The sequence below is a fragment of the Medicago sativa genome, chromosome 2 (genome assembly GCF_051527215.1).
Source record: "Medicago sativa cultivar Bolivia chromosome 2, Bolivia_mono, whole genome shotgun sequence".
NCBI classification, from domain to species: domain Eukaryota; kingdom Viridiplantae; phylum Streptophyta; class Magnoliopsida; order Fabales; family Fabaceae; genus Medicago; species Medicago sativa.
Genome location: NC_140750.1, coordinates 77,195,310 through 77,214,688, shown reverse-complemented (window position 1 = coordinate 77,214,688; position 19,379 = coordinate 77,195,310). Strand labels below are relative to the sequence as shown.

Below are 19,379 nucleotides of genomic sequence, written 5' to 3'. Positions count from 1 at the left end.
AAATGCAGCAAAATGGAGAAGTCACTTTGGTTTATTGCAAGTCAGAGGATCAATTGGCAGATTTGTTTACCAAGCCACTTCCTGTCAGCAAGTTTGAGTTTTTAAGGCAGAAAATTGGAGTTTGCAGATCCTAAAGCAAGGAGGAGTGTTAATTATTTGCTTTTGGACTGCACGTGGCTGTTTTATTTTTTATTGTCTATTATTTCAATTTTGTTGCATTTAGTCAATAAGTGGTTCCTAAACTTTAGGAGCAAGTAGGTTGTTGTTCCACCATATCCTAATTTCATGGTGATGTGGTAGTGTTCTGTTTTGATTTTCTCAGACTATTAAGTGTATTGCAGTAGTCAAATAAAAAAAAAACTGAATTTCCCTATTCCATCTCAGTGTTACCTTTCAACGTATTTCTTGCTTCTATTCTATATTTTTTCTACCATAAACCTACAAAATATTAGGCTTAACTGATAAATACACAAAACTCTATAAATGAAGGTAAATGGTAGAATTGACATGTTCCATATTTAGATTCTTGGATATTAAAAGTGTTTGGTTACGAAGAGAAATTGTGAAGAGAGAAATAGGTAAGAGAGAGTTTGAGAAGAGAGAAAAAGGTGAGAAATTGAGTAGATTTGATGTAATGTTTGGTAGAAGAGAAAGATAAGAGAGATAGAAGAGAGAGAATAATGTAATTTCTTTTAAAGGACAAGAATACCCTTAAACACAATAAAAAGAAACTAAATAATTGTTTGGAGTAGGAAAACATAATTTATGTTCCCTTTTGTGAAAAAAATAATTTATATTACCTGCAATACTTTTTTTTTATCAACGTTAACTAAAATCTTTATTTGAATTAATTAAAAAATGAATAATTTTTATTAAGTTATAGTACGGAAGTGTGGTTAATTTTTTATAGTACGTAAGAAAATAAGTTAATATTTTTATACGGAAGTGTGGTTCATATTATTTTTGTTGCTAAGTTAATTTATTTTGAGGATTTTTTACTATGAAATTAATTAAAAGTGCGATAAACTTCACCTACACAAGCATTCCGTTATATATTTACGTTTTTGTCTTTTCTTGATGCAATGGAGGGCATCATTGGGAAATTGCAAAAATTGCAACTCTCTCGCCTGTTTCTTCTAATCAATGAGAAGACTAAAAAAACAGTGGGCCCCACAGATTTTAACTCTCTCTTCTCTCTTTCTCACCACAACCAAACAAGAGAAGTGTGGGACTTCTCTCCTATTTCTCTCTCTTCAACTTCTCTCTCTCCTTTTTCTCCTCTACCAAACACAGTGTAAAAGTTGAGTAACCAAATTGCATACTGATTTTTTTATTTTATTTTGGGTGCAATGCATTCATTTTGGGTGCAATGCATTCCTAAGTTTTTTCTCCGGAGGAAAATGAGGTTAGTCAAATATTATTTTTAGTCAACATAGAATGTGGTGCCTCTTGGGAAAAATAAATTCGTCCAGATCTCAAAAAATGCATGATAAGTTAATAACTTCTCATGAATAAGTAATATTTTTTTTAACAAACTTATATCATTTCATTAGAAATAATGAAAGAAATACATAAATACATCAATAAGTAGGTAAGTTAGCATAAAACGGGGATATCTTCGTTAATACGTGAGTGATCTATTGACTTGCTTCTGGCTAAATTCGACATGAAAGTTGTGAAAATTATGAAACAACTGCTATGATATAATCTAGAACCTTCTTAGAATCAAGAACAAAATTCATGTTGTCTAGTTGAATAATATTTTTTTATTTGATCAATGAAAAAAAAACAATGTCTTCTAATCTCATTAACAAGAGCAACTTCAAATTTGGCCAACCAGTCGGCACAAGAGTATCCTTCCGCAAGATGTGAATAAGAACAATGTTCTAGTCCTTAGTAAGTAGGGGTCTAATGTAACCAACAATCACAACATATCAGTGGGTATGCGAAACTTCCTCTTTGATGAATTTTAACACGGAGAGAGAATCAAATTCAAAAACTATATCTTTGTAGTCATGAGTCCAATCTAGTTCGAGACCATGTGATATAGCCTGAAGCTCGACATTAATATTAGACGTAAAACCACAACTTCTAGAAAAGCCAACAATCCAACCTCTTGACGAATTCCATAGAAGACCACCATAACCAGAACGGCTTGGGTTACCATTAGAGCTCCCATCCACATTGAGTTTGATCACATTCTCATGCGTGTGTTTCCAAGAAACTAGTCAGGGAACCTTGTCGAGACTAGAGCCACAAAACACCTTAGATGTATGCTTGACTAAGGATTTAATTTGGTTAAGAATTTTCCATAGAGTACATCTGTTATCCGAAAAGGATTCATCATTTCGAGTTTTCCATATAAACCAACAGGCAATGAGGAAAAGAGTACCTTGAGATTTGATAGAATTATTCTTGATCCAAAGAAGAAGATTCTTCTCTTGGAAGAAAGAGGGGGCAAAAAACAAAGAGAAGACCAAACTTGATGAGTCTGCGGGCAGTCCCTCAAAGTGTGGATAATAGTTTCAAGATCGACGTCACATCTGTAACAAAAGACATCAATAAAGATATGGTGAGTGAATATGGTATAATTAGTAGGCAAACTATTATGCAAGATGATCCAAACAAAATGACAAATGTTGTTCGGAAGTTTAAGCTTCCAAATCCAAGACCAACTTAAGGATGGTTGTGGCAAGGCAGTATTGTCCAAAACCCAAGAGTAAGCTGACTTGGTAGTATAGGTGCTATAAATAGAAGGTCCCCAAATAAAAATATCTTCAATATCTTCATTAATAAACACATTTGGCAGCCCTATCTTAAAAGGAGGGATGTGAGTGGAGATTAAGTTGAAGTTTCAATTACCATGAACATAAATATCTTTAATGTGAAGATGAGAATCTTCTTGTTCCATAGGGATATCCTATCACATAAACAACCGTTCGGAAGCCACTTGTCATACCAAACTAAAATGTCCCCTCTCCCTACACAAGTGATAAATCCTGATCGGAGTATGTCAACAACTTTATGATATAATAATTTATTAAATAGTTTAATAGCGATAATTCACACACATTAATTGTCAATGTGAAGAGGTAAAAAATTACCTATTCAAACATGTGTTCTAACACACCAAATACATGAAATGTCACATGAAAAATTCCTGCAACCTGAATTGGGCATGACGATATATATTATATATATTTTTGGGAAATATTCAAGTTAGCAGTACTATCAAACAAGACCGACATCAAACCAACATATAGTGAGAGATCAATTCAGAATGGGCCCTTTCCTTAACAGGTGGAGGGCACAAAGCTATCCTCGTTTATTAACCGTGAACTTTTAATTATTTAAAAATGTACTATGTATGTAGTATAATTGATGGAAATGCTTTTCTCAACTTTCAATCACAGCCATAAGTGGTCACACTTTTGTGTGAGAACCTCTTGCTATATAGTAGTATATAGTATACACCACCTTCCTTAACATTCAAGCTGGTAGCTAAACAAAGCAAAGAAGTAAGAAAGAAGTGTGTGTGTGTGTGTGTGTGTGTGTGTGTGAAAAATGCCTCATAGCAGCATTTCAGGATCAGTGTCTTCTCCCAAGGTCGATGTGGTCATTGACATGGGCAATCCACTTCTCAACCTCACTGTTGATGGTTTCTTGAAGATTGGAGCTGTAATTTCTCAACTTCTTCAATTGTTTCTCTTTCTTCTTTATCTTAAACAATTCGAACCAACTATTTATTTTTTATTTTTTTTCAGGTTGCAGCCACAAGGGCACTTGCAGAGGATACCTATCATATTGCTCGAAAGGGTAAGTATTTCTCCACTTTTGCTATAACCCTTTTGTTAAAATCTCCAAAAGATGAAAACTTTGATTCGGGTTACTATAGACCAAAATCAATATATATTATTATTTTCATTTGTGAAGATCTTTGTTTGACTAACTAAATATCATGTCTGATACTTCTAAACATGTCTGTTCCAGGAAGTGTCTCAAGTAGTGATTTTGAGAAAACTGTAAGTTCATTATTTAACATTGTTATCAACTTATCATGATTGATTCATTTGGGGTGGCCTTTACTCCTAAAATATAATTTTTAATATTTTCAGTTGTATAAGCTCCAATTATAAGTAATTTATATATTGGTATGTATGCATCTTTGAGGCAATAATGTGATTTGAACTTGGGAGGTTTAGTCCTAGAAAAGAATAATGACAGGAAAGCCCCTAAATTCGGATTCTCTCATTTCACGAAATCACACATTTGAAGCAATAATGTAGTTTGAGCTGTTTGATCAAAATCGGACAATCCATGCTTTAACTTTGATAAATAGGTCAAATTACAAAGCTGATACACGAGCCATCTGATCTTGATATGTCAGTCTATATCCGCAAGTGTGTGATTACGTGAATGCTGAGAATCTAAATCCTGAAAAGGGCAGGAATCCCATTCAATAGACATTTTGTCTACCATGATATGCTTTGTTCCTTGTTAATGAGAGGTCTTGTTGCAGCTGAAGAAGACATTTAAAGAAGGTGCATACTGGGGTAAGACTTGTGTTGCATTATGTAATATGACAAGTTCAATTAGTAAACACATTAGCTCTATTTAATGTATTTTCCTTTCTACGCTTACAGGAGCTATAGCTGGTGTATATGTTGGAACAGAATACGGGGTGGAGAGGATCCGTGGCACCAGAGACTGGGTAATTCTCTCAATAGGGTAGTTGAAAACACTTAAAATAGACTTGGTGTTATTGTACATTCTATGCTAGAGAGAGCACTTTATTTCTGGATTTGTCTTCCATATAATGACATCTAATCTCTTAAATTTCAAGCTGTTTTTAACAAGCATCATGTTTGAAAATGAATCTGTAAAAGTTAGATGTCAAATGTGTTAACTTTGTTTTAGGCAGTGAGCCATGCCTTCTATTGTTCAATTTAAGTTAGATTTTTCAGTTGAGATTCTTACCGTTGTTCCCTTGGTCTTTTGATGTACAGAAAAATGCCACATTTGGAGGTGCAGTGACAGGGGCTCTGGTATCTGCAGCCAACAATGAAAAGGCAGACAAGATTGTAGTAGGTGCCATTACAGGGGCTGCAATTGCGACTGCTGCAGCATTCATAAATGGCTGGAGTTTCTAATGGATGATTTAAATGTTTAATGCTATTATTCCATGTTTGAAAAGGGGTTGCACATTTGGTCTCTTTTGTCTGTCTTACCGGTTATGTAATAATTTTGATGGAATTACTGATGAGACGTCATATTTCAGCTTTCTGTCAATTCTTGGTCTTTGGATAAATGAGTTTTACTTTTAGTATAAAGAAACCTGGGCATGAACAGGTTTTCAAATTTAAACATTAGCAGCCAGGTGAATAAAGTTTAACGTTTTCATAAATATTATTGCGGTTCTAGATCATGAGATGAAGGGGACGTGTTGTAAGGTAGGAATGTCTCCCTGTTGAAATCATGATATATATCAATCTATCTAATTGCCGTTGCTTTAAAAAATACTGAACTAACTAAAGCAGTAAATTTAGATTTTATAATACATTTTCTGTGTATATCCTAAAGAGGATGCTTGCTTAGAGCCAGGTCTAGAGCAAGATGCACCTATTCCATTGGAATCAAGGCCCTCTCAGCCTCTACCTATAGTTTCTAACAAGCAAATGTTGGACTCTGTCTCGGGGAGGGGGTGTGATCCAAGTTTGGTGGTTCGGTGTTCTAGCACCCCAGTTTTGTCTTTGGCTGTTCCCGTCACTTCTGTGGATGAAGATTTGAGTCTGGGCAAAAGAGTTATAGGTGGAAAGTCTGGTGACACCAGTAACCACTCAGCAGCCAGCCTTAAAAGTGTGCAGATAATGAAGGAATTTTGGGGTGATGTTGATGACGACGACTCTGCCTCAGACATTAACACTGATATGGAGCATGCAGCTGACAGATACTTAGCCAAACATACTGACATAGCATCTAACACCAAGCCTGGTAGGAAGACTAAGAAGCAGAAAAGCCCTAAGACTCACATTGGCAAAGGTTCTGATGGCATCACAAGTAGTGAGCACATCCAAACTCGTTCCAAAAAGGGTGTAATCAAAAGCAATCCCAAATATTTGTGACTGTCATGTAGATGGTTCTTAATAAGTGCTAGTAGCTAGTTCTGTTGTTTGGCAGCTTAGTTTCTTTGGTTTGAAAGCAAAGCTTTAGCTAGATGATTGTAGTTTCTTTGCTTCTTAGGAATAGACTTGGCTTGCTTCCTCAGGCGTAACCTCTTTCTGTATAGGGTTCAGGCCCTCTCCTGCCTTTATTGCTTTCTTTTGCCTTCATCAATTTTTTTTTTCCTCCCCAAATTGTCCTACAAAAGACCCCTCACTCAATAATGTTAACTCTATGAGAAGCATAAGATGATAAAACTGTGTTTAAACTACGTAGAGGAGTCGATTTTTAAATGGTATAAATTTCGTGTTTTTATGACATGACGTGATATAATATTATAGTATACAGTAATCCTATAAAATAATATACAGATTCTAATATATTTCCAACTGTATTAACAAGCTTTATGACTTGTATTGAAACATAAAATTAGAGAACTAGCATCAGTCTCAAGTGTTGCCATATCTTGTTTTGTAAACACTGGCCGAGTTGTCTAGTAGCAGTGTCCCATGGCCTATCTTTACATAGCTATCTAGACAACCGGCGGTTATAATAAAAAATCTTGAAGAAAATTTTCAAGCCAAGCATTTTCAAAAAGAGCAAGAAAGTGTAGTCCCTAGTAGAGTATACAAACAATATTCCCTGAACTGGAGTCCAAACATGTCTCTATATATAGAACATAGACATATCCTCCAAAGGTCACTCTGGGTGGACTCTGAATTTATAAATGAGGAAACTTTACCGACATATTAAACATATTAAATAAATAAATAAACAATTCACATTGTCTGTAGTTGTTTCTCAATCACAAGAGGCTAAGTGATGAGAAAGATATCGTAATTAAACCAAGAGTAATACATTATAGGGTTAAAAAGTGTATCTAAACCTTTATCCACTGTTATCTGCAATATATCATAGGACATCAAAGACTTCTATTCACACTAGTAGGTTCCTTTCCTTCTTGCCAAAACCTTGCCATCTGAATATGTAATCCCTTCCTTCTCTTGGTCCTGAATATGTAATCCCTTTCATCTCTTGGTCCTTGGTGCATGGACCAGGTTCCAAGCTAAAAGCTTTCGGCTGTAAATTAGTGCAAGATACATAAATTAGCAAACTTTATCAAACTGAATGGTTTTCAATTTCACACAAAATGATATGCTCGGGTTCTTATTAACACGAAAATGACCTTTGCGCCATGTGTTGCGATTGTGTCTTTAGCACCCGAAGGTACATTGTGAAGCCAAACACTAATAAAAAGTACATTTATAACTCTCAATTCATATTTTCCAAGTTTATTTCAGGTCATTGATAACAAAGTGTTTGCAAATTAACATGTTCCCCTTCACTTGGATCATTGTTGTTCCCTTTAATAGTTAACTATTTCTCACCAATTCAATGATCAGTATAAACCGTAAAAGATACAATAATATTATAATGAGGTGATAATTTATAATTTCTTGATGGAATAACATAAACATTATACTCTACAAAAACCGATGACAAATACCATAACTTCTTGAAATTTTAAACAAACTAAAGTAGATTGTTTTTTACCTCTTTCTTTTTCACTTTTCATGCAAGTACTCCCTTATTGAGTATACTAAAACTTGGGGTGTATTGAATGCTTCTTCAATTGCTTTTTGGTTCCAAGATCTCTGAATTAAAAAACAAATATGCTTTGGGTTAAAGAGAAAATGGAGGAATCAATCAAGAGGTATGCATCCACAATTAGAACAGATTCAAAATAAATCTACAAAAAAATATTAAAGAGAAGGAAGCACATATGCTTCAGGTTAAAACTGAATCAACAAAAACAAATATGCTTTGGGTTAAAGAGAAAATGGAGGAATCAATCAAGAGGTATGCATCCTCAAGAGGTATGCATCCACAATTAGAACAGATTCAAAATAAATCTACAAAAAAATATTAAAGAGAAGGCAGCACATATGCTTCAGGTTAAAACTGAATCAACAAACAGAGCTGAACAACCAACAGTTAAACTATCTAATAAAGGAGTTTGTTCATATGAATCCCTTGAAGTTGTGTGTATAGAAAAGACTCTTTTTGCTGCTTTGTTGCGAAAACTCAATGGTTAATGATAGAAACACTTGAATACAATACAATGTCTCAACTCTCAAGAGCACAAAATCATTCATTGCTTGCCAACTCCTTCGCATTTTCATACTAACAGTTAAATTCACATGTAAATTTAAAACCAGATAATAAACTAAAACTGAAAAACATAAAGAACAAATACTTACCTATCACCAGATGCCTAAAAGAGCTCTCACCAACCAAGCCACCAGCACTTATCTCCAAAGGCGGGGAATCCTCACCTTTCATAACAACTGAAGCTGGCAATCTATTATGGAGCAATGTAGCTGAATTTGGAGAGGTAAATGAAAATCAACATGTTATACCCATGTAGTATCTTTATATTATCAATGTTGATGCAATATGCAAACAAAAGGAGCTTCTATAAGCAATGGCAGATGATCTTAGTGACTCTTGTTCCATAATTGATACACGTTTACAAAATAGAATGACAATATGTAATGATATAACATTAACTCGATTGAAAACTATGAATAAAAACTATCAGGTCCGAAACTGTTCAGCAATTTTCAAAAGACTGTAAGTTTCAGCATCAGGATTTGCTCCTCCAAGGATCATCCTTCTCAAAAGATTTGGATTATAAATCTTAGCTTTTACATAAGCCTTAATCAAGGTATTATATACAAAAGTATACCTACAATACTTAGCTTTATGAAATTCTTCAAACAGTCGCTCAACATTTTCAACATCCCCTTTTTCAGCAAAAAGCTCAGCAATTGAAAGAGTTGTCTCCAACCATGGGGTTGAATTTCTAACCCTCTTGTCAACCGGAAAACGCATGCCCAAGTCTAATGTCTTCAAAGCTTGCTCTGCCTTACCAGATTTCAAGCAACCCAGAACAAGATGTCGATACGTTATGGCATTCGGTTTGCACTCCTTTGTCTTCATATTTTTGTACAACCTAGCTGCTTTGTCAAGCACTCCATGTTTGCAATACACGGTCATCATTGAATTAAATTGCTCTACAGATTTCAATCCTTTTACTGATTCCATTTCTGACCAAATCTCTTCTGCTCGGTTTAACTCTCCAATCCTACCAAATGCTTCAATGGCTAACAAATAACTTTTAGATCTAACAAAGGGAAGTCCTTTAATAATACTCCAAATCCTTTCCAGCTCCTTCCGGCTCCCAAGATACCCATACAATATAAGCAAGACATCCAATGTTGACCAATTATTCCCTGTCATAGATTTCTCCACAGCCTCAACATACATTTCAGTTGCAGTGTATAACCTAGCAACTGCATGGGCAGTAGCTAAAATGCAGTAAGATATTTCATTCGGTTCAACATGCACCCGTTTCATTCGATCAAAAAACCTCATCAAATTTTCAAGATCGTGTTCATTGGCCTCTATTTTCATCAAAATATTGTATGTGGAAACATGTGGCGTGACTTTATCAGCCTTCATTTGAGTAAGTAACCCGTGTATCATCTTCCTGCGGCTCGGCGAGGAATGCAGAATTATCAAGCGATTAAAGACCAAATGCGAAATAGGATGACCCAATTCCCTCATTTTCTTCATGTACTCAAGTGAAACCCTTACGACACCTTTATCTAAACAAGCAATCACAAGGTTGTTATAGAGTAACTCGTTCTGAAATTCAACAGGAACACGAGTGAAGAGCTTTTCACCGTGTGGAATCCCATGAAGCTTAGTTGTGAATTCCACCAGATAAGAGTAATCTAGTTCCCTAGGTCTATAGGGTCTCTCCCTTATTACCCATTCCATCACCTATCAAAAGTCAGAAGAGTAAAATATTCAAGTCTCAAACAATGGAGCCGTATACAACACATAAAGACACTGTTTGGGAGAACTTGTGAAAACAACTTATGACATGTTCATATGTTATTTTCAGCTTATTTTCATAAGTTCTCCATATAGCTGATGAAAATTATCGATTATACAAAAGCAGTTTGACTTTATTTTATCTAGTGTTATAGAAATAGCTTTTCATAAGAGCTTATATGATAAGCACTTATGTTATAAGCTGCAAACTAAGTTGTTTATCCAAACAGAGCCAAAGACAATGGAGCCTTAGACAAAACACAGACAAATTGGGCCTCTTTGGATTGGTTTATTTGAGCTTAACTAGTAACATAAGTTTGATACTGTTTGTACTTTGTAAGAACTAATGAAAGCAGCTTATGACATTTTTCATAAGCTTTTTTGAGGTTATTTTCATAAGCTCTCCAAGATAACTTATAAAAACAACTCATAACATACACAAAAACAATTTAACTTTATTTTATGTTTTTGTATCAAAATAGCTTATGTAAGCTTATACACAAGTGCTTATCCCAAGCTATTTATCCAAACAAGGCTAATTTTGGAAGAACTCGTGAAAACAGCTTATGACATGTTCATATATTGTTTTCATCTTATTTTCACAAAGTCTCTAGGATAGCTTATGAAAACAACTCATAGAGTATACAAAAGCAATTTAACTTTATTTTATCTTGTGTTATAGAGATAGCTCATTCCCAAGAAGTTATAGTATGATAAGCCCCTGTGCTATAAGCTGCAAAATAAGCTGTTTATCCAAAATGGCCAAAATGGTAGTTATCATTTTCATTGAAACATACAAAGATTGATTCAGAAAACAACAAAGAAAGAACAAATGAGTGAAATATACTACCTCAAGTGCGCGTTTATTGAAGTTGAGTTTTCTGAGACGGTTAATGGTGTGAAAGACATCGGCACCACGAACGGGGAAGCCATCACGCATCCAACTACGAAATGCGGAAGCTATAGATTCTCCTTTTGGAAGCTTTTCGATTCTCTTACACAAGCTATCTTGGTCTTGAGTTGTTTGTGTGCAAAAGAGTTTGAAACTGAGATGGGTTTCATTGACACAAGGTGTTCGACGAATTGTCTCTATGAACTTCGCGCGTATTGCTATACTCATTAGATTTCGCATGCTCATGCTTGTCTTGTTTTCACCACCCTTCAATTCAATATATTGCTACTGCTTAATTTCATGACCTTTATACTTTTTGGAAATATTGTCAATATATAATTTTTTAAATAAAATATAAAAAAAAAACTTTTGTACCAAAAATATATACTTTAGATATATTTTATTATTCAAATTTCAAACTTAATGTTATATATATCATTTATTAGTTGAGTTTAATTAGTATACACCCGTCAGTGTAAAATTATTTCAAACTTAACGTTGCACTTCAATTAATAATATGACAACTCGTGTTTTTTATACATATTAAATAACGTGACAACATATATTATTGATACTCTCAATCAGGTGCGGGATGGGGACTCAAATTCAATTCTGTACTACATTGCATTGATAAGAGACTTTTTTGACATCAACATTAAACAATCGTAAACAAGAGCAAGTATAATCTTATGTTGTCTAAAAAAAAAAGTATATAATCCTATGTTTAAAAAAAAGTATAATCTTATGTTATTTACATGGGAACTAATACACACCAAAACTCTTTAAGCAACTCTACATAGCATCTGCCAGTACAATCCTATTTACAAATTAATCAACATATAAATCCTATGCTGCTTCAAAAAATCATCAATGAACTGAAAGTCTGAAACACTCTTGAATCAGTATTGAGCATTGATAAAATCTAGTTGAGTTTCCAACATCATGAGAAGAGAATTTCATCTAATAAATCATCTATGATCATTTCCTCAAGTTCAAGTGCTACACACTCCTCTTCCTGTTGAAGATTCATCCAACCACTTCTTTTCGTCAAATCACGACCAACAACATCATCTAATGTCTGATCTAACTCTGGTCTCAACATCAAATATGAACTAACACTGTCCCATACTTCTTTAACAAGATAGTTCCCTTTAGGCATTGGTTTGAGTTTGTAGTTGAATGCAAAGGGTTTTGGAAAATAAGTTGGTGAATTTTCATATATTTGAAAGAGTACTTCATTGACCAAGTTAAAAAGAAGTTGGTGATCACACATATTGATGTTCTCTTCTTCTTCAGAACACTCATTTTCATGAAGAAAAATTTCTTCTAAAGCTGTGAATAAGGAAGGTTTCATTGGCTGGTCTACCGTGTATGGCATTTGGGTCTGCTCATTTCCCATGAAACCCGAAAATTCAAGAATGTCTTTGACATATTTGAAATTGGAATCGTTTTCTGAATATGACTTGAAGTGCAAGAAATGATTTTCAAGACTATTGTTTGTGTCTTTGTCTGTCACGCTTGCATTTGAACTGCGCGTATTCGATTCCTTTCCTGGTATATATATATAGCCAAAAAAAAGATTAGTAATGATCTCTGATACGTCAATCAATCACAAATCATCTTATGTGAGACTTTTAAAGTAGTAATGATTAAAGTCAAATATTTTTTAATGATCTAATAATTATGATTGTTTTATAGCGCATATCAATTAAATTCCTCAAAGAAATGTTACGTTAGTCTCATGCACATTGACATAAATTTGTTACCTTCTGCTTGGCCGATTGTATTGTCTTGACAGCTAATTTCAGGTGATTCTGTTACCTCCTTGCTAAGATTAGTAGTCATGCTTATTTCCACAGCAGATAAAGAACTAGGATTCACATCTCTGCCACTCCCTTCAACTGTTTCATCAACTTCAGCCTCTTTAAAATGTTCAAGTGATTTATCAATCTTTAAAGGAGTGCTCACTGATTTACGTTGAACATTATTATCACTTTCCACCGTATTATTTTCTTCATTTGTTTCAAGAAGAACATCATGTAGAATGAATCCTAAGGACTCAAGATTAGGCATAGACAAATTGCTTCTAGAAAACATAGGAGCATGCCTACTCTTGTGAATCTTATCATCATTTGTCAATCTTAAGCTTTTAGATTTTGAGCTTTGCCACTTGATCTCTTTGCTCGTGCTTTTCTCAAACAACTGAGTATATCTATCCATCGATTCGTTAAGAGATGATGTTCTTCGCATTAGGCTAGCTTCATGTTTGTTGGAATCAGATTCAGAAGCTTTAGCCTCACTCAAGCTCTTACTCTTTCTGTATTCTTGAATCACGCCAACATCTAAGCTTTGTGAGATCTCTTTCTCGTTATTGTGGATAACTTCGACAGATGTTTGATGACCACTTTTTTTGAGTTCCACAAGTGCATGTTTTATCTTCTGTTTTATAACTTTGAATTGATGAATAACCACTTGATTCCATCCTTTGTGGCTTACTCCTTCAGAAGGCTTTGAAGAAATACTTGGTTTTTGTTGCACAGCCATGACACTATCGATTCCAAGATCGCTCGCCGAAAGCTTCGGCGTTTCATAAGAAATATCTTTCACTAAACTTGATCCAAGCTTTTTTGGAGCCTGAGTTCCAGCTAGCAATTTTTCCCCCTTGGGAAAGTGCCAAATTTCGGTTTGCTTGGACCGGAAGGTACTAGAGCTAATGTTTTTCACCTTGGAAGGCGCGGTTAAAGGAAATGATCCTGATTTTGTCAATTTCGCTTTGTTGTGAGGAGCTTGATGAATTTTTTTACCACCAATGTCTATATCTCTTAGAAATTTGAGTAATACATTCTTCTCCACATTAATTACCTCCAAAACATCATCATTGTTTTTGAATTTAATTGAAATGTCTCTGTTAAGGGAACATTGATCTGTTGCCTTGCCATCTTTCTTCCGATGAAGTGCATTCCCACTACTAGCCTGACCTTTAGCATTTGATATTTCTCTATGTTGACTTACCTGATATTTATATTTATATATTAGATTCAAACACAATTATTATATATAATACAATAATTCTTTATTTATTTATTTATGACGGTGACCATAAAATATAATCATGAATCTTGAAACATACCTTGAGGGATTCTGCATCTGTAACAACAATCTGTAACAACATTTTGTTGGTCTTGCAAAATGGTCTTTTTCTTATCTGCATATAGGTGAAAAAGATTTAAACTATCTGTGCATAGATATTAATTTCTACTTTAAATAATTCTAAGGTATAGGTAGAATTACTTAAATAGTAATACAGCTGTTTATATACACAAAAGGTTCTTGATGAGATGGACTAAATTGTCCCCTTATATATATTTTTATCATGTAAGCACTTTTAATGATTATAAAGCAATGGTAGTGATCATTGAATAAATAAAAAATAACAAAAAAATCAAGTGATAAAATAAAAGAAGAAACATAGTGTGGTATGAAATTGCTTACATCTGGCATGTCTTTTCTTTTTGTAATGAAACACCCTTTTGACACCCCAACGATGATAATCAAGAATATGAAACATGCCCCACATACATCCTTGATTAACTTCTTGAATTTGAGCTGTTGATTCCTCTGAACTAATCAAGTGTTTTCCCATAACAAATAATCAATTTCTGTAAATTTCAATCCACTCAAGTGATAATCAATTTCTGTCTCCACACCTTGTCCTGCATAACCATGATTAATGTTACAAAGAAATTAAGTATACATGTTAAAGAAAACTTAGCAGTATTCATATATTCATATTACATGATTTTTTTTTTTTTCTGTATATGAAATTTTGAACAAAGGCTGGAGCAATCAGATTAACAATCAAAAGATTGAAAAAACATATAACTAATTGTGTGTTCGTTTTTACACATGCTGGAAATTTCAGTTTCATCAAACTCCATAAATTAAAACCGCTTTCATAATAATTAATATATTTAACAGAAAAACAAGCATAACATCTTGGTCAACATCTATAGAAACATCTTGATACATAAAACTCATAACGTGAGACCAAAGTAAATATGTAAATAACATAATAAAACCATGATGGTTTATTTCAATTTTAAAGTAGCTAGATAATATATAGTGTAACAGAAAAGTCTTCATTTTTCAACCGTTGTTATAGAAGTAAACACAAAAGAATAACAAATTAACACAAATTAATGAGACACTAACCTTAAATGGATGAAAGAATAAAGTGAAACAGGTTTATTGTGGCAGAAGTGAAGTTAGGTGGTGATTTCTCTCTTATGAATAACAAAGGCAAAGCTTGGAGCAGTTGTTCAAAACAAGGTGGCTAGCGTTATAAAGGGGGAAGACAACTAAAGTACAAGTCTAAACATTAATATATGTTACTATATGTGTCATAAATAATAAATAAATAAATAAATAAAAATGTTAAATTAAATTGTTGTGGCTGCGTTGCAAGGAAAGTTGGTTATGAAAGTCTTGTTTATGGTCTGATTTGTTTCTAGACTAGATGTTAGATTAAGGACCCGCACCAAACCTGGTCTTCTATTCTAACTTGCTTTGACTACGACTAAAATCAAAGACTACTATTCAATTTCAATGTCTAAACTAGCTTATTATTGATTTTTTCACCTCATTGTAAATTTGGTATACTTTGATTAAATAAAGTGTAGTCCAAAAGGTAGTTCTTTAAGTGGGGTAAATCGTATATCATATAGTAATTAGTAAGTACGAATCCGATTTCTTGCTTTTTTTATTTGTTTGTTTTCTTACGATAATAAATATAAAAATGTCGACTTTAGCTAAAGCCGCATTTTGCATAGATGACTTTGAATGATTTCCTATAGCAAAGTCATAATTCGCATATACAACTTTATTCAAACTTTTTTCCTTTCCATATACTCTTTTTAAGAAAATTGAATAAAATCTTAATGGTGGGATGACGTCCAACAATGAGTGATTACTGTTTGTTTATTTTATGTAAGTTTTTATAGGTATAGGATTTAAGTGGTTATTGTGTTTAGTTAGTCTTAGTATTTTTAGCGAGATTAATGATTTTTTTAGAATAGATTAGTGATTTAGAAGTTCTTTGAGTAATTAGGGTGAAGATGATGTGGATTCTTTTCTAACCAAACAATTTTTGGAGTTTTGTTCTGTTTTTATGTTTAAGTTTAACATGTTGATCATTTGGAGTGAAATATTGCTTAAGAAGTTACGAATATCAATCATATGCTTTAGTTTGGTTAAATTTGATGAAAATAACACCTAACTACTCCTAATGAGTTGGCAGCGATTTACAATTACTAAGTGCTCCGGGAGCACCGAATAGCATGACTCTTGTAAAATTAATTTTAATTAAGAAAATTCGAAATAAAATGATTTCATTCAAAAATTTATCTTTAAAAAATTATAATCAATTTTATATAAATTAATAATGGTAAAAAATTGATTCAATTGATAAAAAGTTGACTTATCTACAATGTCGCGGGTTGAATTTTCTTTGCCGATGTAAGAACCACTTGTGTGGATGATCCTATGATGTATTTGTGGACCCCTTAGTTGGGTTCTTTTTTGCTCTTTATGGTTTGATGTTCTATTGTAAATAATTTTTTGTTATGAGTTTTTTGCATGCACATCTTATGCCTTGGAGAAACTCTTTTATTTTGGCTTGATAAAAAAATACCTTTATTGGTAAAAAAAAACCTCTCTTGTACAAAAAAATCTCCATAAACGTTCTTTTAATTATAATTTATATTGACTTTGATGAACCCCAAAACCCAACTCACTTAAACTTTAACGCACAAAAAAGATTAACGGTAAGGAAATTGTAAAACTATCAATTATATTTTTATGATGTTATATATAAAGTATTCACCAAAATGAAGGATTTATATAAGTTTGAAGGCAATTCTTTTATAATTATATTTTTCTGTAAAGAATAATCATTTTCCTATAAGAAATTGAAGCCAATTATTTTTAAAAATGAACCACATCAACTAAAAAAACAATCTAAAACTTATTGGTTAAAAAGGAATAAAATTATCAAGAGAGAGTGAGATTAAAAGAGTGATAGAGATTTAGAAGAAAAGGAATAAAATTATCAAGAGAGAGTGAGATTAAAAGAGTGATAGAGATTTAGAAGAGAGATGTAGAGAATCATGAAGATGAGGATTCAATTTGAAAACATTTATTTTTCTTCTCAGTTTTTTTAAAGGAAACATATATAATAAAAACATCTTAAGAGCATAACAACACTAATTAGCTTGACCCCAAACCATACGTTTTTCAATTTTTTTGTTTGTGAGGAAACCTGTTTTTTTTTTTTTTTTTTTGTTGAAATACAATACCTGCTCTATGTGATAAAGAATCAAGTTTTTCTTTTTAAAGATTTTATATCCAAGTCTTTATAAATAAAAAGAGAGACTCTCAAATAGCTTTCAAACTACACAAGTAGATAAAATTGACTGCAAAATATAATCATGATTTCTTCAAGTCACAATCATCTCTCAAGTATTGAAAAATATGGTACCAATAATCACTAGACCAAACTGGGCAAGCAGCAGGATTTTTTTTTTCTTCATTAGAAAATAAATTTAACAAGGTCAAGCAGGATCATTTAGAAATTATGATTGGTTCAGGAGAATATGACGTTAATTAATTAATTAACTAATGCTCTACCATGCAACTTGTCCAAACGAGATAATCCGAAATCCTTGAATAAACTAGCCCAGAAAAAAAATCTTGAATATGAAGAAATCAAAAATACTCCCTCGCAAAGTATGTTAAGGTGATGAAGTTGACTGATCCATTTTTATTAAGTTATTTTTCAAAACCAAGTGGAAATAATCAAACTTTCAAACATGAACCGTTCCGTGGAATACAAGACATAATAATAATTTCAAACACGTAAACCATTTCAACTTTGAATTTAAGTAATTTCAAGGGCCTAAATGATATATTACCCTCATCAAAAAATAGATCATTCATATAGGGCTATTTTTTTTTTTTTTTGACAAATTTCATATAGGCCTATTTAAAACATACATATTTTACTTTATAATATAATAAATGATCTTAGCTCAGTTGTCAGGAACAATGCATAAAATATGCAAAAGGTCCGGGCCGAGGTTCAAATTCCGGCCACCACAAAAAAAAAAAGATAAATAGTAAAAATGGAATTTAGTTAGACTACTAAGTGTAAAAATGGAATAAAAGATGATAGCTAAAAGCTATAAACACAAACGCTGCTTGGAACATTGTCTAAAAAATAAGCTCTAAGCTCGTTGTGAAAAGACCGTTATCAACACAGTTTTTTTTATCAGACGAGCTTATAAGCTATCCACTATAAACTATGAGCTAACTTCTTGGCCTTGTCAAACAGAGCTTAATGTAAATTTGTTTTATACCGACGATTTTCATTTCTCCATTAAACTCTTAATTTATTTTATTCGTAAAAAAAAATCCAATATATTATCAAACAAAAACACTTCAATTAAATTTGCCTTTATTTAGGTACATGAGTACGTCAGTGAAAGTGAAGGTAGTTCATGAATCACCGAGATACACAAGTTCTTTTTCATCTTCTACTGTAGAGTAGGAGGTAAAAACATCACTGTTTGCACAAATATGTTTGGTTGCCCCAGCGCACCCATTTGTTCACATTGGTCATAATGCTGACTTGAAAAATGACCGCAACAATTATATCATCTCCCCCAGAGTCTAGCACCCATTTGTTCACATTGGTCATAATACTGACTTGAAAATTGACCGCAACAATTATCATCTCCCCCAGAGTCTAGCACCCATTTGTTCACATTGGTCATAATACTGACTTGAAAATTGACCGCAACAATTATATCATCTCCTCTTCAACATCGTCCAAATTAACTTTAGCTTTAGGAGGAGGTGGAGTTTCACATGGGAAAGGTGATTCCTTTCCCACCATGGAAAAGTTTATCTTTTACCATTTGATTAAAGAAGAGCATGGATTTTACCATAGTCTGCCTACACTATTTATTTTCCCCTCATCATCTTCAACCTCATGAAAATGCAAATCTGCAATTCACCACCACCAAGAGACTACAATACATCTTCATCAAGTTGTTCTTAAAAAACACAGAAAATTAAAATCAAAGTTCAATCCACCATAACAACATTATTGAAATCAGAAGAAGACCAAAGAGCTCTTTCATTTTCGTATGGAACCAAAATTGATTGAAACAGTAAACAATTAACAGCAAGTGCTCCAACAAAAAAAGTAATCTTTGGCTTCCCATATGACATAACTCACGAAAATATTGATACATGTTAACTTGTCAAAGAACTAAATCACTTCATTCATAATTTTCTCCAAAAATGAACTTTCAAAGTTCAATCTTCCCGATACCCAGTTGCATGTATGAGTTCTCAAGTCAGTAAA

The 19,379-nt window shown here is 33.1% G+C and overlaps 2 protein-coding genes, 1 long non-coding RNA gene and 1 pseudogene across 6 annotated transcripts; 1 reads left to right on the top strand and 3 right to left on the bottom strand.

The window, feature by feature from the left end:
- Positions 1 to 1,673: 1,673 nt before the first annotated feature.
- On the bottom strand, positions 1,674 to 2,832 carry LOC146950942 (uncharacterized). The gene is made up of 2 exons (XR_015027746.1): positions 2,393 to 2,832; positions 1,674 to 2,322 (listed from the first exon to the last, which is right to left on the bottom strand). It is a non-coding gene; the product is annotated as an uncharacterized LOC146950942 (long non-coding RNA).
- A 652-nt stretch (positions 2,833 to 3,484) lies between these two features.
- LOC146950941 (outer envelope pore protein 16, chloroplastic-like) lies at positions 3,485 to 5,404 on the top strand. Its single transcript, XM_085746908.1, has 6 exons — positions 3,485 to 3,678; positions 3,765 to 3,816; positions 3,991 to 4,022; positions 4,520 to 4,553; positions 4,644 to 4,711; positions 5,007 to 5,404. The coding sequence occupies exons 1-6, from the start codon at positions 3,565 to 3,567 to the stop codon at positions 5,148 to 5,150; spliced, it is 444 nt and encodes a 147-aa protein (XP_085603034.1). The 5' UTR covers positions 3,485 to 3,564; the 3' UTR covers positions 5,151 to 5,404.
- A 36-nt stretch (positions 5,405 to 5,440) lies between these two features.
- On the bottom strand, positions 5,441 to 11,204 carry LOC146950940 (Tetratricopeptide repeat (TPR)-like superfamily protein). Of its 3 annotated transcripts, XR_015027745.1 has the most exons (6): positions 10,913 to 11,204; positions 8,909 to 10,008; positions 8,421 to 8,540; positions 7,714 to 7,814; positions 7,046 to 7,239; positions 5,441 to 6,358 (listed from the first exon to the last, which is right to left on the bottom strand). XR_015027745.1 is itself a non-coding variant. In XM_085746907.1 (2 exons), the coding sequence occupies exons 1-2, from the start codon at positions 11,198 to 11,200 to the stop codon at positions 8,758 to 8,760; spliced, it is 1,539 nt and encodes a 512-aa protein (XP_085603033.1). In that variant the 5' UTR covers positions 11,201 to 11,204; the 3' UTR covers positions 8,618 to 8,757. The 3 variants fall into 3 exon arrangements, 1 of the variants encoding a protein (XP_085603033.1); XR_015027744.1 differs by lacking the exon at positions 5,441 to 6,358 and having other exon boundaries at positions 6,897 to 7,239; XM_085746907.1 differs by lacking the exons at positions 5,441 to 6,358; positions 7,046 to 7,239; positions 7,714 to 7,814; positions 8,421 to 8,540 and having other exon boundaries at positions 8,618 to 10,008.
- A 350-nt stretch (positions 11,205 to 11,554) lies between these two features.
- Positions 11,555 to 15,310, bottom strand: LOC146950939 (protein TRM32-like; annotated as a pseudogene). The gene is made up of 5 exons (XR_015027743.1): positions 15,167 to 15,310; positions 14,447 to 14,667; positions 14,085 to 14,159; positions 12,721 to 13,966; positions 11,555 to 12,505 (listed from the first exon to the last, which is right to left on the bottom strand). The product of XR_015027743.1 is annotated as a protein TRM32-like (transcript).
- Positions 15,311 to 19,379: the final 4,069 nt, after the last annotated feature.